Here is a 17,687-nt window from a genome sequence, read left to right on the forward strand (position 1 = left end):
CTATGCTCCACCCCCTCCTCTCCCCTATGCTCCACCCCCTCCTCTCCCCTATGCTCCACCCCCTCCTCTCCTATGCTCCACCCTCTTCCCGCCTCCCCTCCCCCCCGCCCTCTCCTTTCTCTTCTCCCCTCCCTCTTGTCCTCGCCCCCGCCCTCGCCCCCGCCCTCGCCCCCCCCTCGCCCCGCCCCCTTTCCTCTCCCGCCCCCTTTTTTCTCTTCCGGCTGTTTAGATTCTCGCATCCGGTCGGGAAGCTTAGTGCGGATTGGCTGGAAAAGCGCGCGCCGGTTGGAGGTCAGCTGACCGGCTTGGCGGGAAAAGTGTTGTGCAAGAGGTTGCCGGAAGGTAGGAATTAATGCCCGTTTAGAAATTATTACAAATGAGAAGTAAATAAACCGCATTGTGTTTAGAGTGTGGTGGAGTTTGTGTTTACTGTGTTATCTTTGCCCTTAGTCGGCTGAATAAATTGTGAGTGACAAAAGAGTTTGGGCAGCAGGTCAGATCAGGCTACATGCTTCAGCCAGCATTTAGCCAGGCTTCTCGTTCGGCCGGCAGCTTAGTTATGAATCCGCATGGATTTGGTTTTTTTCTTTTTAAAAATCAATTTTTGCTTCTGAAACTTTATGAAAGAATTTCAGACATGATTTGGCGGAAAAGCAGAAGTAGGTCCCGAATGCAGCAAAAGGCGATCTTCCTAAGATAATGTTTCAAAGTGCCTAGATTTCATTTAAATGTGTTTTTAAAATTCTGGTGTTACATTTATTGCGCTTGTTTATTTGCATTATATTCCTATTACTCACCCATCACCCAATCGTGAAAATGCATTTACACAATGGCTGCAAAGGTGTGTCATTCCTTTCGTCCATCCAAAATTATCCTTATATCCACTATGATTCTTTGCATTAAAAATCTCCTGAGAAAAACCCTACTTTTTTATTTTACTTAACCTGCAGTTACGGTTTATTTCAAATGTGTATTGAGGATTAGTCTTTTCTACGCTCAGCTATCTTGTTCTGTGGGTATAAGATGCACGGAAAAATACACAGAAAATATAGGCTGTTCATTATGATCATGGTTGATCATCAAATTCAATACCCTGATCCTCCCTCCTCCCCCCCCCCCCCCCAATATCCCTTGATCTCTTTAGCCCCAAGAGCTATATCTGATTCCTTCATGAAATCTCTCAATATTTTGGCCTCAACTACTTTTGTGTTTTTGGCCTCAACTACTTTTGTGTGAATTCTACAAATTAACCCCTCTCTGAGTGAAGACATTTAACCTCACCTCATTCCTAAAAGGTTTGCACCTTATCCTCAAACAATGACCACTCATTCTGGACTCCCCCACCATCAGGGACATCCTTTCTGAATCTACGCTGTCTAATCCTATTAGAATTTTACAAGTTTCTATAAGACCCCTTCTCACTCTTCTAAACTCCAATGATATAATCCCATCCAATTTAGTCTCTCTTCATAAAACAACCCTGCCATCCCAGAAATTAGCCTGGTAAACTTTTGTTGCACTCCGTCTATAGCAAGGGCATCCTTCTTCAGATAAGGACACCAAAACACTCTATTCCAGGTGTGGCCTCATCAATGCCCTTTACAATTGCAGCAAAGCATCCCTATTCCTATCCTCAAATCCTCTCGCTTTGAAGGTCATCAACCATCTGCCTTCTTTACTGCCTGCTGTATCTGTGCACTTTCTTTCAGTGACTGATGCACAAGGACACCAAGGTCTCGCTGAATATCCACCTCGCTCAATTTACACCCATTCAAATAATAGTCTGCCTTCCTATCCTTGCTACCGAAGTGGATAACCTCTCATTTATTCACATTATACTGCATCTGCCGTGCATATGCCCACTCACTCAGCCTATCCAAATCACACTGAAGCATCTTTGCACCCTTTTCTCAGCTCACCCTCCCAACCAACTTTGTATTATCTGTAAATCTGGAGATAATACATTTAGTTCCCTCGTCTAAATTATTAATATATAATGTAAACAGTTGGGACCCCAGCTCAGATCCCTGCGGTACCCCACTAGTCATTGCCTGCCAATCGGAAAAAGACCCATTTATTCTAACTCTTTGCTTCCTGTCTGCTAACCAGCTTTCTAGCCACCACAAGGCACTACCTACCATCCCATGCACTTTAACTTTACATAGTAGTCTGTTATGTGAGACCTTGTCGAAAGCCTTCTGAAAGTCTAAATGAACTACATCCATCGGTTCTCCCTGGTCAACTCTGCTAGTTAAATGCTCAAAGAATTCCAGTAGATTTGTCATGCATGATTTCTCTTTCATAAATCCATGCTGACTTTGCCTGATTGTACCACTACTTTCCAAATGCTGTGCTATGAAATCCTTGATAGTGCAATCTCAGCTTCCCTACTACTGGCGTTAGGCTCACTGACCTATAGTTCCTTGTTTTCTCTCTACCTCCCTTTTTGAATAACGGGCTTACATTAGTTATCCTCCAATCTGTAGGAACCATTCCAGAATCCAAAGAAGTTTGGAAAATGATCACCAATGGATCTACTATTTCTAGGACCACTTCCTTAAGGACTCTAGGATGGAGATTATCAGGCCCCAGAGATTTATCTGCCTTTAAGCCCATTAATTTTCCCAAAACAGTTTCTCAACTAATGCTGATTTCCTTCACCTCTGAAGGGGAGGCAATGGCCTAGTGGTATTATCACTAGATATTAATCCAGAAACTCAGCTAATGTTCTGGGAACACAGCTTTGAATCCCACCACAGCAGCTGGTGGAATTTGAATTCAATAAAAAATATCTGGAATCTACTGATGACCATGAAACCATTGTCGATTGTTGGAAAAACCCATCTGGTTCATTAATGTTCTTTAGGGAAGGAAATCTGCCTGGTCTGGCCTACATGTGACTCCAGAGCCACAACCCTCAGGCAACTGGGGATGGGCAATAAATGCAGGCCAGTCAGCGATGCCCAAATCCCATGAATGAATAGAATTCTCAAAACTACCAGTACATTATTCATGTCTTCCTTTGTGAAGACAGAAGCAAAGTATGAATTTAGTTCCTCAGCCATTTCTTTGTTCCCTGTTATGAATTTCCCCGTTTCTGGCTGCAACGTTCTTTTTAGTCAATTTTTTTCTCTGTACATGCCTATAAAAACTAATGGTATTCCCAACATTTGCACTACAGTTAGGTGGTGTGTATACCATCCCCACAAATGTTTTTTGCCCCATGGTATTTCTTAACTCGACCCATGCAGATTCCACATCGTTTGTGCTAACATCTTTCCCAATACTGTATTAATATCTTCTTTAATCAACAATGCAACTCCACCATCTTTTCCTTTCTGTCTGCCCTTCCGAAACTCTGAATAAACACTCAATGTTTAGTTCCCTTCCTTGGTCACCTTGGAGCCCTCTCTCCATAACCCCAACTATATCATACCCCTTTACATCTATCTGTGCAACTAAGTCATCCAATTTATTTCAAATGTTCTGAGCATTCAGGAACAAACCTTTAAGGTTAGTTATTTTAACGTTCCTTATCCTATTCCTACTATTTTTCATGAATGCTCCAGTTGACATGCCATCCTTCCACCATGAATGTCCCTTATTTACCAGCTCTTCAGAATTCTAGCAGTGGAAATCAGTTTTGTGGGGTTTCTGTCCAGTGCTTCACTATCCCTCTTGTTTTTCAACCACCAGCAAAGAAAGACCAGATTAGCTTTTTAACACCACATTCACAACTTTCAGATTATCTGTGAGCTCCACTGAGAGGCCAGCTACCTTGCTTCTTGATACTGCAAATCATCATTCTCATTTAATAAATTAACTGGTTTGCGAAAAGCTAGGTCTTGGGAGACAGAATAATGGGTGTGTTGTTGGAACAGAAAATATGCATTTTTGACAGTGCTCTTGAAATAAATAATTTGAGAATTGGTGTGCCACCTGTGAATAACATAAATGTCATGTTGCATATTTTGTTTTGTATATATTATTGCTATAAATGTCATGTTTTTTGTTAAGAGAAAATATTTTTCTTTGAATGGTTAATCAAGTAATACTAGCATTTTGACTCTTCACATTCACATATGTCAAACATGTTTGAATGCCAAATGTTTTTTTTTGTTCGATCATAATGCTAAAGATGTCTTCACCAAGATCTACGCCTAGTCGTAAAGGAAGCAAGCGTGGAAGAGGCAGTAATCCTCCCACACGTAAGTCTTACTGTTCACTGCATTCACGTACATCAGGAACTATTGAAACTCTTGAAATTTGCTTTAAAGCCATTCTATTTCTATTGATATTTGCATTTTTGGTCATTGCTTTTGAACAAAAATAGTTTGAATGCTTTAGTTTAAATGACGTGATAATTAAGATATAATTTTAACTAGCACTAAAGAATTGAAAGTGACTAATTATCCAGCTAGTTCACCATGTTCCTAAGACTGTTGTGCTCTTTCTTCTCAAAATGTTACACACATCGTTTCCTTTCATACAAATATTTAGTTTAGTGATGATGTACTAAATCCTGCATCAAATTAACAGCTGACTAGAGAGAAAATGTTTCTAACAACTGGCTGCTGTATTATTTTGAGAAATTCAGTTTGATAAACTGTGTATCGTGTATTTACATTAGTGTATAAAACATTTACATATTGCTGTGGGCTTCTGTCCAAGCAACTGTCAAGCTACGTTACTGGTGGTTTGAGTTCTGAACAGATCACTTAATTTTTGTACTTGATGTTAAAATGGAGCCAGAATTATGTTGTTTGCATTTTCAACAAGAAACACAACTGTGAAAACTAGAAAATGTCGTTGAAATGTTGCTAACGATAAATCAACTTCTTCACAGCACGAAGTGATGGAGTACAGTCTCCACCTTCACAAAGGCAGCGTTTGGATGAGTCAACATCCACTGGGGAGCTGCAGCCAATGCCAACTTCTCCAGCAGCAGATGCTCAGAGCCCACGTGTGCAGGAGTCATCCTTCTTATCCAGCCCAGCACGATCACGCCATTCAGGTTTGCTGTTTGTCACTTAGTGAAATATGCAGCAATTTGGATTTTTCAGCAGCGCAACAGCGACAACAGATATTTTGCCCTCCTTTTGCACCTGTACAGAATAGAGAACTATATGGAATGAACTAGGAGAAACAACCAGCTTTTTTTTAAAACACCAGAGCATTCCAATGTTAAATCTCTTTTGTTAAATGCCATATTGAGACAGAGCACTAATCATATTGCATTAATTCCAGTCTTTTGGTGTTTCATCATTATCATTTCAAATTCCTTTCAACTTTAGAGCCAGATGCTAACAACTGGCCAGATGTAGCATGCTTTAAGTTAGCCCATGCCGGGTTGTTTGAAGTTCAGATATGTACATATATGTGTGTATATGTGTAACTTTAGACTATTTTGTTGAAATAACTGTCAAAATACTTTAATATCTTCTAGCTGCCAGTGAATTTGACATCAGCTCTCCTTTGACTTATGGCACTCCCAGCTCTAGAGTGGAAGGTACACCTCGCAGTGGGGTGCGGGGTACACCTATACGCCAGCGTCCTGATCTTGGGTCGGCACGCAAGGCCCGCCAGGTTGACTTGCATGCAGACCAGGTAGGTACTGAATAGAAGTTTTTCAGGTTAGCCAGGTTTAAGTGAATTCATTTATCTTTCTATATTATTTTGCAGAAGTAAATTTACTGTTATCAGTTGCTTTTCTTTTAAAAGTCTGATCTCTTTTTTTTAATAGCCTTCAGCAGATGAAGTTGTGACCAGTGAGCAATCACTTGGTCAGAAGCTGGTAATCTGGGGAACAGATGTCAATGTGGCTGCATGCAAAGAAAAGTTTCAGGTGGGTTTCAGATAGCTATTGATTTACTTTGCAGATGTATTTGAATTAAATTTTGCAAGTTAACACTGTTTGCATTTGATCTTTAAGTACCTGTTCTTCTCTTGAATATATTAGGAGACAATTCTTAGTTATCTGACTTAAAGTTAAAGTTTATTTATTAGTGTCGCAAGTAGGCTTACATTAACACTGCAATGAAGTTACTGTGAAAACCCCCTGGTCGCCACACTCCGGCACCTGTTCGGGTACACCTGAGGGAGAATTTAGCATGGCCAATGCACCTCACCAGCACGTCTTTCAGACTGTGGGAGGAAACTGGAGCACCCGGAGGAAACCCATGCCGACACGGGGAGAACATGCAGACTCCACACAAAGAATGACCCAAGCCAGGAATCGAACCTGGATCCCTGGTGCTGTGAGGTAGCAGTGCTAACCACTGTACCACCCGTGCTGCCAAACGACATCGCCGAGGTGCATCAACAGCTGTCAGGCAAACCATCATGCACACACAAGTGAAAATGTCCCTTGGAGTTTGTGGTTCACACTCAGCATTCTAGTTATTTCCCTCACCCACGATAAGTATCAACAATATATCCAGCACAGCTGACCTTCTGTAACAAAATAAAGGATTTGACCATGTAAATCTGTATTTTTGGTTGTATTGTAATGCAGAAGCTTGGGATTTTTAACAATTGTAAAGTAGGCCTGAACTTTGGTGTTATTCTTTCATCTGATGTGAAAGTCCATCTACAGTGTTAGGAAGGAAGTTCCATGGTGATATCCCAAGTCAGAATGATATTGGAGGGTAGCTAGCAAGGGGTGGTGTGCTCTTGCTTCCTCTGCCTTTGTCCTTCTGGGTGGTAGAGGTCGCAGGTTTGGAAGCTGATTTTGAAGGAAGCTTGGAAAATTGCTGCAGTGCATCTTGTAGATGGTACACTCAGTTGTCATTGTGTATTGATGGGAGGAGTGAATTTAATTTTTTGGGATCCTAAAGAAACAGGCTGCTTTATCCTGAATGGTGTTGGGCTAGCTGGATTAACCATGGTAAATATGCAGGTTACAGGCAGAGGGGAGGACCTGTGCGGGATGCTCTTTTGGATAATTGATGCTCACTCGATGGGCCAAATGGCCTCTTTCTGCACTGAGGGATTCTGTGGTTCTAGTGTTGTTGGAGCTGCACTCATCAGGGAAATGGAGAGTATTCCATTCCACATCTGACTTGTGTCTTGTGCATGATGGACAGAGTTTGGGGAGTCAGGAGATGAGGTATTCATTGCAGAATTTCCAGCCTCTTACCTGCCCTTAACCACAGGATTTATGTGGTTAATCTAGTTCAGTTTCTTTTCAATGGTAACCCCCAGCGTGCTGGTGGTGGTGGATTCAGCAAAGATAATGCTGATAGTTGCCATGAAGAGATGGTTAGATTGTTTCTTGTTGGATATGTTCATTGCTTGATACTTATGTGATGTGAACGTTACTTGCCACATATCAGCTCAGGCCTGCATGATGTCCAAGTCTTGCTGCATGTGGACATGGATGGCTTGAATAACTGAGGAATCCTGGGCGTTACTGAGCATTGTGCAATCAACAATGAACATCCCTACTTCCGACCTTTAGGATGGAGAGATGATCATTGATAAAACAGCTGAAGATGGTTGGGCAAAGGCACTACCCTGAGAACCTCCTGCAGTAATGTTCCTTTGACTGAATTGATTAGCCTCTAACACACACAACCATCTTCCTTTATGTTCAATATGACTCCCAACCAGTACAGAGTTTCCCTGCTTGATTCCCATTGACTTCAGTTTTGCTAGAGCTCCTTGATGTGACACTTGGTCAAAGACACTTGATGTCAAGGCAGTCTCTCGTCTCCCCTCTTGAGTTCAGTTCTTTTGTCCACATTTGAAACAAAGCTGTTATGAGATCAGGAACAGAGTGGCCAAGGTAGAATTCAAACTGAGCCTTGGTGAGCCGGTATTGCAGTGTAAGTGCTGCTCGGCAGCACTGGCAACGAAACCTGACATCACTTGTTGATAGTAGACTATTGGGTGATGATTGCTGATTCGGACTTGTTAAGTTGCAGTATTAAACCGGTCTTGAAATATGTGTTTCCATAAGATTGTAGAGGGAAAGTAATCTTCGTACCTTTTTCTTTCAGAGATTTCTTCAGCGCTTTATTGATCCTTCTGCGAAAGAAGAGGAAATTACAGGCCTTGACATCAATGAACCACTTTACATGCAACGACTTGAAGAGGTAATGTACATCTTGACCCTCACGTGTACTTTCACTAATTATTTCTTTGTTCTTCCTGTGTAAATATTTTTTAATATTAATTAAACATTGAAGGAAATTTGACTCTGTGCTTCTGTTGTAGATGAATTTGGTGGGAGAGCCATTTCTAAACGTGAACTCTTCTCATTTAAGAACTTTTGACCCTGAACTATACAGACAGCTGATTTGTTACCCACAGGTAATATGTTATAAGTAATTGCTTCACTATCGGAAATTTTGAAAGAAAGTTGAAATTAAAAAATGTTATTCAGTGATTTGAAGCTAAACAAATCCTTTTCAATGTACAGGAAGTAATTCCCACTTTTGACATGGCTGTCAATGAACTTTTTTTTGAGCGTTTCCCTGACTCTCTGCTGGAGCACCAGATCCAAGTTCGACCATACAATGCTTTGAGAACCAAAAATATGAGAAGTTTGAATCCAGAGGGTAGGATATTACTGCTAGAATAAAGCAAACTGATTTTAGCTGTTAAATCTGTTTTATATCTTAAGCGTTGGTGCTAACTTAAACAATTTATGATTTCTATTTTAAGCCATCTGCAGTCGAGCCATGTTTGCTGATTCAGAATTTTTTCCCACTGTGATATAATGCATATCATTACTGTTTTGTAATTTTCCTTATAGATATTGATCAGCTGATCACAATCAGCGGCATGGTGATCAGATCTTCTCAACTGATACCTGAAATGCAAGAGGCATTTTTCAGCTGTCAAGTGTGTGCTTACTGCACAAGAGTGGAGATTGATCGTGGCCGGATTGCTGAGCCATCTGTGTGCAAGAATTGTAACACCACACACAGCATGGCCCTAATCCACAATCGTTCAGTATTTTCAGACAAACAGATGGTACGTTGTTCAGAAATACAAACACCTTTTAATACACTTGTAGAGTTAATGCTAAATAACTGGATTGCAACAAAACAATTCCCCACCCCCAACCACTAAGCAATGCTTCAACAACTGTTGAATGCTTGACATGGGTCAATGGAATTAATTGAACTGGTGTTTTCACCTGTGCTTCACCATGAAATGAGGAAGACTGTTCATGATGCTCATCTGACAAGTGCCCATGCTTGCCTGTCATCAGGGAAGTGCTGAACAATAGGCTGCAAGGTTTTCCACAGAACCTTTTATTCATTCATGGGTGTGGGCGACACTGGCTGAGTCAACATTTATTACCCATCTCTAATCGTCCTCGAACTGAATAATTTTCTTGGCCATTTCAGAGTCAACTACATGTTAGTCAGACCAGGTAACAATGACAAGTTTCCTTACCTTATGGCCATTAATGAACCAGCTGGGTTTTTGCATCAAACAATGGCTTCATGGTCATTATTAGACTTTTAATTCCAGGTTTTTATTGAATTCGTTTTCATCATCCGCTAAGGTGGGATCCGAACCTGGTATCCTGGGTCTCTGCATTACTAGTCCAATGACGACACCACTCCGCTGTTACTTTTCCTGAAACGAGTCACTTAGGTTTGATCATCATACGTAACAAATAGCACAAGGTTGGGGTTAGTCTGGGAGCAGGTTGCAAATGGTTAGGTGCATTGGCCATGCTAAATTCTTCCTTAGTGTACCCGAACAGGCGCCGGAATGTGGCGACTAGGGGATTTTTACTGTAACTTAATTGCAGTGTTAATGTAAGCCTACTTGTGGCTAATAAATAAACTTCAAATAAACATTGTGTATAAAGTGTAGGAGCTTATAATGGAGAATCAAAATAAATCTTAAAAATGAGATTGATCTAGGGAGTCATGGTGACAGAACAAAAACTGATTGAAACTAGAATCCAATGAGCTTGAGATAAGAATTTTATCTTTTGGAAAAATGTGATGCTCTTGTGTACTTAAAATGCACCAGGTGTAACTACTTCAGAACTGTAGCCATACTGTACTGTGCAGTTGCATTTGCTTATCTAATAATGACTAGTTTAACGTTTTTTAATCTTGCAGGTTAAGTTGCAGGAGTCCCCTGAAGATATGCCTGCAGGACAAACACCACATACAGTTATACTGTTCGCTCACAATGACCTGGTGGACAAAGTGCAGCCTGGCGATCGCGTGAACGTCTCAGGTAAACTACTTTGATTCTCAAACACAGTTTGTGGCGGTTCACGCCTGATGGTTAGAGGCGGTGGAGGATTGTTTCTATGTGAATTTTTGTTTTGTCTAGGCATCTACAGAGCTGTTCCTATCCGTGTGCATCCCAGAGTTAGTAATGTGAAATCAGTGTACAAGACTCACATTGATGTCATTCACTTTCGCAAAACTGATGAGAAACGACTTCACGGACTTGGAGATGAAAAGGAACAGAAATTGTTCACAGAGCAGCGTATTGAAATGCTGAAAGAGCTTTCTAAGAAGCCTGATATCTATGAACGACTTTCTGCAGCTTTGGCGCCTAGCATTTATGAGCATGAAGATATTAAAAAGGTATAAGATTGCCTTCTTTATGGTTTCCTATGTTAAGACACATTTAACTTTATTTATTAAACATCGTGTGTGAATCACCAGAACCGTTGCCATGCGCTTCTCAAGTTTCCATTCCGAAAGTGCATGTTTAACATGCGTGTGGTCACTTCAATAAAACAGTCAGTTTCTGTGGTCTGAGTCTGGTTATTTATTTAATAAGCTTAGAAATATTACCATGTTACATTTCAATTTTCTCTCCTTTTCCCCCACTTACTCACTCCATGTGCAGTACACAACACTCTTAACCTGAGAGGTAGGTGGACAAGCTGCCTTTAGCATGTTTTCAATTCCTAGAGCCGTGTTACAATTTTGGCAAACGGCAACCCTGGGTTAGCCTATTTTTATACAAAGGGTAATCCCACCTTTTTTTCTATGAATTATTCAAAATATCCACTCCATTTCTCCCAGTTAGACTGAGATTGAGAAATTGTCATGGGATGCATAATTCACCAATATACCAACAGGTTCCCGAATTGTTCCTCAACCTGATTGTACTTTATATCTACCCTTTGCTCTTGAAACATGATACTAACATGTAAGGTCAGTTAAATTATCCTTGCTAGTAGCAGTATGCAAATACTGGTAGTTTTATATCAAAACTAAATTTTGTGACAGTTGTCCTTTGTATTTTGGATCAGGGTATTTTGCTGCAGTTGTTTGGTGGCACACGCAAAGATTTCAGTCACACTGGCCGTGGCAATTTCCGTGCAGAGGTCAACATCCTTCTCTGTGGTGATCCGGGTACCAGTAAATCTCAGTTGCTGCAGTACGTATACAACCTGGTGCCCAGAGGTCAGTACACTTCTGGTAAAGGCTCCAGCGCTGTAGGTCTTACAGCTTACGTGACAAAGGATCCTGAGACGAGGCAACTGGTCTTGCAGACTGGTGCCCTTGTCCTGAGTGATAATGGCATCTGTTGCATTGATGAGTTTGACAAAATGAATGATAGTACAAGATCCGTGTTACATGAAGTTATGGAGCAGCAAACTCTTTCCATTGCTAAGGTAAGAATATTTTTATGGTACTGTTTAAAATGAGCATTTAGATTTGGGAGCAAATATGTAAACAGCATGTGAAAACTGAGTTCCATGAGTTGACAAGAGCTCTATATTTTTATGCATTGCTTGGAACTTGCTTCTGTTGCTTTGTACGTTAAAATGTTAGTGATTTGTTTTCCTTCCTTTTTGGGTAACTTGACAGCCTCTGCAGACAAATTTGCAAAATATTCAACGCAGTTCCTTTCTTGATTGATTTTGCACCAAGTTATTTTTGAGGGGAATCTGAAATGCATTTTTTATTTCTTTTTAATAAAGTTTTTATAATTCTGTATGTTTTAGGCTGGAATTATCTGTCAGCTGAATGCCCGGACATCTATTCTGGCAGCTGCAAACCCAGTGGAATCGCAGTGGAATCCCAAAAAAACAACCATAGAAAACATCCAGCTTCCACATACACTACTGTCCAGGTAGGATAAACACTTTTCTGTTTTGCAATCAAGATCTAAATGGCAAGTGTTTCCACATGTTAGGCACACAGCTGTAAGTATGTTGGTTGTATTTCTAGGTTTGACTTGATCTTCCTTATGTTGGATCCACAAGATGAAGCTTATGATCGACGTCTTGCTCACCACTTGGTTTCACTTTATTATCAAAGTGAAGAGCAAATGGAAGAAGAATACTTGGACATGGCAGTGTTGAGAGATTATATTGCCTATGGTCGGACTTACATTCACCCTAGACTTAGTGAAGAAGCCAGTCAATCATTGATTGAGGTGAGAACTCTGTACTTGTGGGGTATTTTAAAGTGTTGATGTTAGGTGTTTGTATGAAATATGCCACCTCTAACATACTATTGGTGCTTTTGTTTTCCTTCATCTTAAAGGCTTATGTAAACATGAGGAAAGTTGGTGGTGGGAGAGGTATGGTGTCAGCATACCCCCGACAGCTGGAGTCACTGATACGTTTGGCAGAAGCTTATGCAAAAGTGCGTTTTTCAGAAAAAGTAGAAAATATAGATGTAGAAGAGGCTAAACGCCTTCACCGTGAAGCTCTGAAACAGTCCGCCACAGACCCAAGGACTGGGATTGTGGATATATCTATCCTTACTACAGGTAAAGAGATTTGTTTTCATTTTGGGTGACATTTTTAAGAAAAGGTAATTTTGCAAAGTTAGAATAATTGTCCCATGTCTTAAAGAAATTGGAGATTTTAATCATATAAATGTGTTCCTGTCTGGATTCCACAATTTACTTTAAATATATATGTATTAGTCCTAAGTTTGCAAAACTAGAGGGACATGATGTGTAATTGGATAGGATAGTGCTCTCCATTCATCTTTTGAGACCTAATTTTAATCTCACGCAGACTGGTTTCTCACTGCTAATTATCAAGTGATAAGGTTTGGCTAAAAATACTTGCATTTATTTAGTACATTTCAGGATCTCTGGATGCCCCAGTGCACTTTACAGCCAACCAAATACTTCTCAAATATTTTGTTGCAATGTAGGAAATGCAATAGCCAAATTTGCGCACACGAAGAGTCCACAAACAGCGAACAATGTGGCAACGACCAGGTGACCTGTTTTAGTGGTGTTAGTTGAGATAAATATTCACCTGGCAGGATTCTCCTGTTGTTCTTCAAAATTGCCATGGATCTTTCACACCTATCTCAAAGGCAGGTGGAGCTGTGGTTTAACATATTATCTGACAGATGGCACCTCTGACAGAACAACACACCCTCGGGAGTGAACTGGAGTATCAGCATAGATTAGGAGAGTCTCCTCAATTCTCACTGGTTATGTACACGGTACTAAACTGTTAAAAATGAATCAATAAATTGACAGTCCCATTTGAAGAAGCCATGAGGATATTGGGTGTGTAAAATGGTATATTTGGTATCGCATTGATCAGTAAGAGCTTTTTGAGATTAAAACTTCAGTGTACTATTGTTACTAAAAAAAGAATCTCTGTACAATTAATTGTGCTGCATTGGACCTGGGCTTGTTTAACTCTGATGTGGAGATGCCGGCATTGGAAAGTCTTACGTTGTTAAACTCTGACATTGAACTGTAGAAAAATTCCATTACCCAACATAAATGTTCACACAACAGCACACAAACTAGATGGAACTACACATTCAGCTTGAAGGATTACTATATAATCTAACAATGAATTTGAACATATTTGCTTTGATTTGTTTCAGGAATGAGTGCCACTGCTCGCAAACGCAAGGAGGAATTAGCAGAAGCCTTGAAGAAATTCATTCAGTCTAAAGGCAAAACTCCAGCTATGAAATACCAAAAACTTTTTGAAGATATGAGATCGCAGTCTGATGTTGTAAGTTAGTTTTTATCTGGAACAGAACGATTGATATTTTAAATATTTGTCTGAAATAGAGCTCTTAAAGATCATGTTTGTTTGTTTCTGTTCCCTTAAATTTTCCTTCTCATTGTGCCCTATGCTGTTATTTGGCCCTTTATTGGAACTGGGATACATGTTTGCACCCATTATTGCTGAGAAGATGGATTCCTATTAGTGACTGTGACGTTTGTGGAAAGCTAGGGTCCTCTACTAAATAAAAAAATCAATTGACCAAGGTCTGGTACCTCTTAAAATCAGAGCAAAAATGACTAGCTTATTGAACGTACCTCTGGGCTTACTGCATGACCCAACAGTTATTTTTTTGTATTTACTGTCATTATGATGTTGCGAAGTCCATGTGAACTGGAGCTTTGCTGGGGATTGTGTGTGGTGCAGGTAGACATTGCTAATGTCATGGTCACAGGACAAATATAACCAATGATGCAGAAGGAAAGGACTCTTGCTACTCTTACTGAAAATGGAGTTTGACTACAAAATACCAACAAGACCAATTGCACTTCGACCAACCGTTCTATTTTTATCCATGTGTGCTTGCAACTTGGACCTGATTAGAATTCTTTTTTTAATTTTCTCAGGCAATCACCAAGGACATGTTTGAAGAGGCACTCCGAGCCCTGGCAGATGAAGACTTCTTAACTGTAACTGGGAAAACTGTTCGACTGCTTTAAAAGCACCAGTTTGAAGAACTTGTATATCAGTTATGCTTACTTCTAATCTTGGTTACTGAAACTATTTTGCTAAATGGCAGATGTATTTTACATGATTTTGCTTAATTATCCCGTACCCAATTTAATAGCTATTTTTCTCTTCTGTGTTGCCAAGCTTAAGATAATGTCTCGTAATAGCATATTCAAAACTAAGGCAATCAGCTAACGTCACTGCCAGAGATGTAAATATCAGGTTAGAATTTTACACTTTAGTGTATTGTGCCATTTTAGAGACTAGGAAATGAAATTATTTGGACTAAGATGTTAATGATTTGTACTATCAATAAAACTTTGCATTGTTATTTTTTTCTGTCAAGTTTGTTGACATGGAGATGAAAACTGCCCACTTTCCAGAATGGAAGATTAAAATAAAGAAATTTGGCTTTATATCTATGCTAAATTTTAAATTTGAACCTTATGAATAAGAATGAACATTCAAAATCCTAAACCTTTACAGTTAAAGTTTATTTATTAGTCACAAGTAGGTTGACATTAACACTGCAATGAAGTTGCTGTGAAAATCCCCTAGTCGCCGCACTCCGGCGCCTGTTCGGGTACACTGAGGGAAAATTTAGCATGGCCAATGCACCTAACCAGCACGTCTTTGAACTGTGGGATGAAACTGGAGCACCCGGAGGAAACCCACGCAGACACTGGGAGAACAAGCAAACTCCACACAGACAGTGACCCAAGCCAGGAATCGAACCCGGATCCCTGGCGCTGAGGCAGCAGTGCTAACCACTGTACCGCCCCTGCATAAATTTGATATTCTTGCTCCTTGATAAAGCTGAGAGAGAAAACACACAGTATCAAACTTGGTGTTTGGCTGCTGACAAATTCTGCAAAGTCTGTTATGACAAAAGTGGTAAGTAGCATGAGTAAAATAGATTGGAGCCAGCAGATACACCCTTCTACATTAAAATAAGTTGTGCTTTAGAACCTGAAAATCTAGATTTGCCGCCATTATGTTTTAAATCAACTTAAATGGATATTTGTGGGGTTTTTTGCACCATTTTTCCCCGAGGTGCTCATTGGCATGGCCTCAGGCAGTTTTAGACATGTAAAGGACTAAGTCAGTGGGAAAGTTCAAGTGAATGAAATTTAATGGGATTCAGACAATTAAAAGCCACTAGAAATTGACAATGTCCCTGCAGATCATTAAAAAATCTTCAATTTGTGACTTTTGCCAAGGCTGATGAAACAGCAAAAACATAGCAAATGGAATCTGTTGGTGGGTTTTTCCAGAATAAAGATGGTGCCAGCCATGCACTTGCCTCCAATTGATAACTGCCCTGAACGAGAGGAGCTGCTGTTTGAAGTGGTTTCAGCACCTTTCTGGAAGGACAGTATGACTTATGCCTGCAGCACAGTGGAAGCAGATTAGAGGCTCCACCTTACTGAACACACCAGCGCATTGCTACATGGCAGCTTTAAAGTGGTCATTGCAGCTGATGTACTGATCGACATCCGGCTTTATACGAGAAGAAATTTCCCCATGGTCACTCCAGGTTAGATGTACCAAAGCTGCCCCAAAAACGGTTGATAGTACCTTTAAGGGGTAGGGCCAATCAGGACACATTGATTGCTTGTCCTGGGACTTTTTTTTTTCCGAATGTAAGATTTTATGTAATAGGGGTCCTTTCAGAGAAGAATCTAACAGGTATTTACTTATCTTTGGGCATGCTGTCTCATCATCCTTGGTATGCAATGATTTGTTTCCGTCTGCAGGTGTGTGTGTGGGGAGGGTATAGAGCATTGCTAATACACAGTCTTATGCCAATTGGCAGGGTCTAAGTAGCAGGTAGCTAACAGCAGTTACATTTATATAGTGCCTTTAATGATAAAAAATGTTAACAGGTGTTTTATTCAACAAAAGGAAAAAAACAGATGGTCAACAAGTAAGTATGATGGCCTGCGACTAACTTTGTTATTGTGTCCTTCCAATTTGCCCCAGTTTTTCCGACACCTAGCAATCCTGGATGACCATTTCAAGTGGGGAATGTTTTGGTTTGGACATGCTGCATGGATGAATGGTGGAAATGATGTGCAAGATGGATATATCTAAATTAATATTAAATGAAGTGCCCACCAAGTTAACCTATTGGTGATCCCATTCTTTTTAGTCATTCATGGGATGTGGGCATTGCTAGCCAGGCCATCATTTATTGCCCATCCCTAATTGCCATCGAGGTGGTGGTGGTGAGTTGCATTCTTAAACTGCTGCAGTCCATTGGCATTTATTAGCGTCACAAGTAAGCTTACATTAACACTGCAATGAAGTTACAATGAAAATCCACACTCCAGCATCCATGTGCTGAAGGTTCAGCCACAGTGGTGTCCATGTGGGAATTCCAGGATTTTGATCCAATGACAGTGAAGGAACGGTATATATTTGCAAGTCAGAATGGTGGGTGGCTTGGAGGGGAACTTCCAGCTGGTGGTCTTTCCATGCATCTGCTGTCCTTTCCTTTCTAGGTGGTTTAGGTCACGGATTTGGAAGGTGCTATCATAGGGACTTTGCAGAATTTCTGCAGTGCACATTATGTATGGTACGCAGTGTTACCACGTCATTGGTGGTGAAGGGAGTGGACGTTTGCAGATGAGGTGCCAGTCAAGTGGTGTCCTGGTTGTTGTCAAGCTTGGGTATTGGAGCTGCACTCTTCTAGGCAAGTGCAGAGTATTCCATCACACTCCTGACTTGTGCCTTGTAAATGGTGGACAGGCTTCGGAGAGTCAGGAGGTGAGTTACTTGCTGCAGTATTCTGAGCCTCTCTTGTACCCACAGTGTTTAACTGGCTGGTCAGGATTTTGATAATGATTCAGCGATTGTAATGCCGTTATATGTCAAGGGGTGTTGGATAGATTCACTCAAATTAGAGATGGTCCAGGAGATCGGCACATGCCCAGTGGCCTGCTCAGTGCTATGCTTCCGGCCCCTCCAGCGGGAGTTGGCCCCACACCCAGCTTTTCATCGTGATTCATGCGAGGGC

At 40.7% G+C, this 17,687-nt stretch overlaps 1 protein-coding gene across 1 annotated transcript; it reads left to right on the forward strand.

Moving 5' to 3' along the window:
• The first annotated feature begins 228 nt into the window (after positions 1-228).
• mcm4 (minichromosome maintenance complex component 4) lies at positions 229-15,085 on the forward strand. The gene is made up of 17 exons (XM_078217067.1): positions 229-342; positions 4,139-4,208; positions 4,847-5,014; positions 5,447-5,607; positions 5,744-5,845; positions 8,001-8,096; positions 8,218-8,313; positions 8,423-8,561; positions 8,759-8,979; positions 10,092-10,212; positions 10,312-10,571; positions 11,249-11,614; positions 11,948-12,075; positions 12,174-12,381; positions 12,492-12,720; positions 13,812-13,945; positions 14,566-15,085. The coding sequence occupies exons 2-17, from the start codon at positions 4,139-4,141 to the stop codon at positions 14,656-14,658; spliced, it is 2,592 nt and encodes an 863-aa protein (XP_078073193.1). The 5' UTR covers positions 229-342; the 3' UTR covers positions 14,659-15,085.
• The last annotated feature ends 2,602 nt before the right edge of the window (positions 15,086-17,687 follow it).

This window comes from Mustelus asterias, chromosome 7 (genome assembly GCF_964213995.1).
Source record: "Mustelus asterias chromosome 7, sMusAst1.hap1.1, whole genome shotgun sequence".
Lineage (NCBI taxonomy): Eukaryota > Metazoa > Chordata > Chondrichthyes > Carcharhiniformes > Triakidae > Mustelus > Mustelus asterias.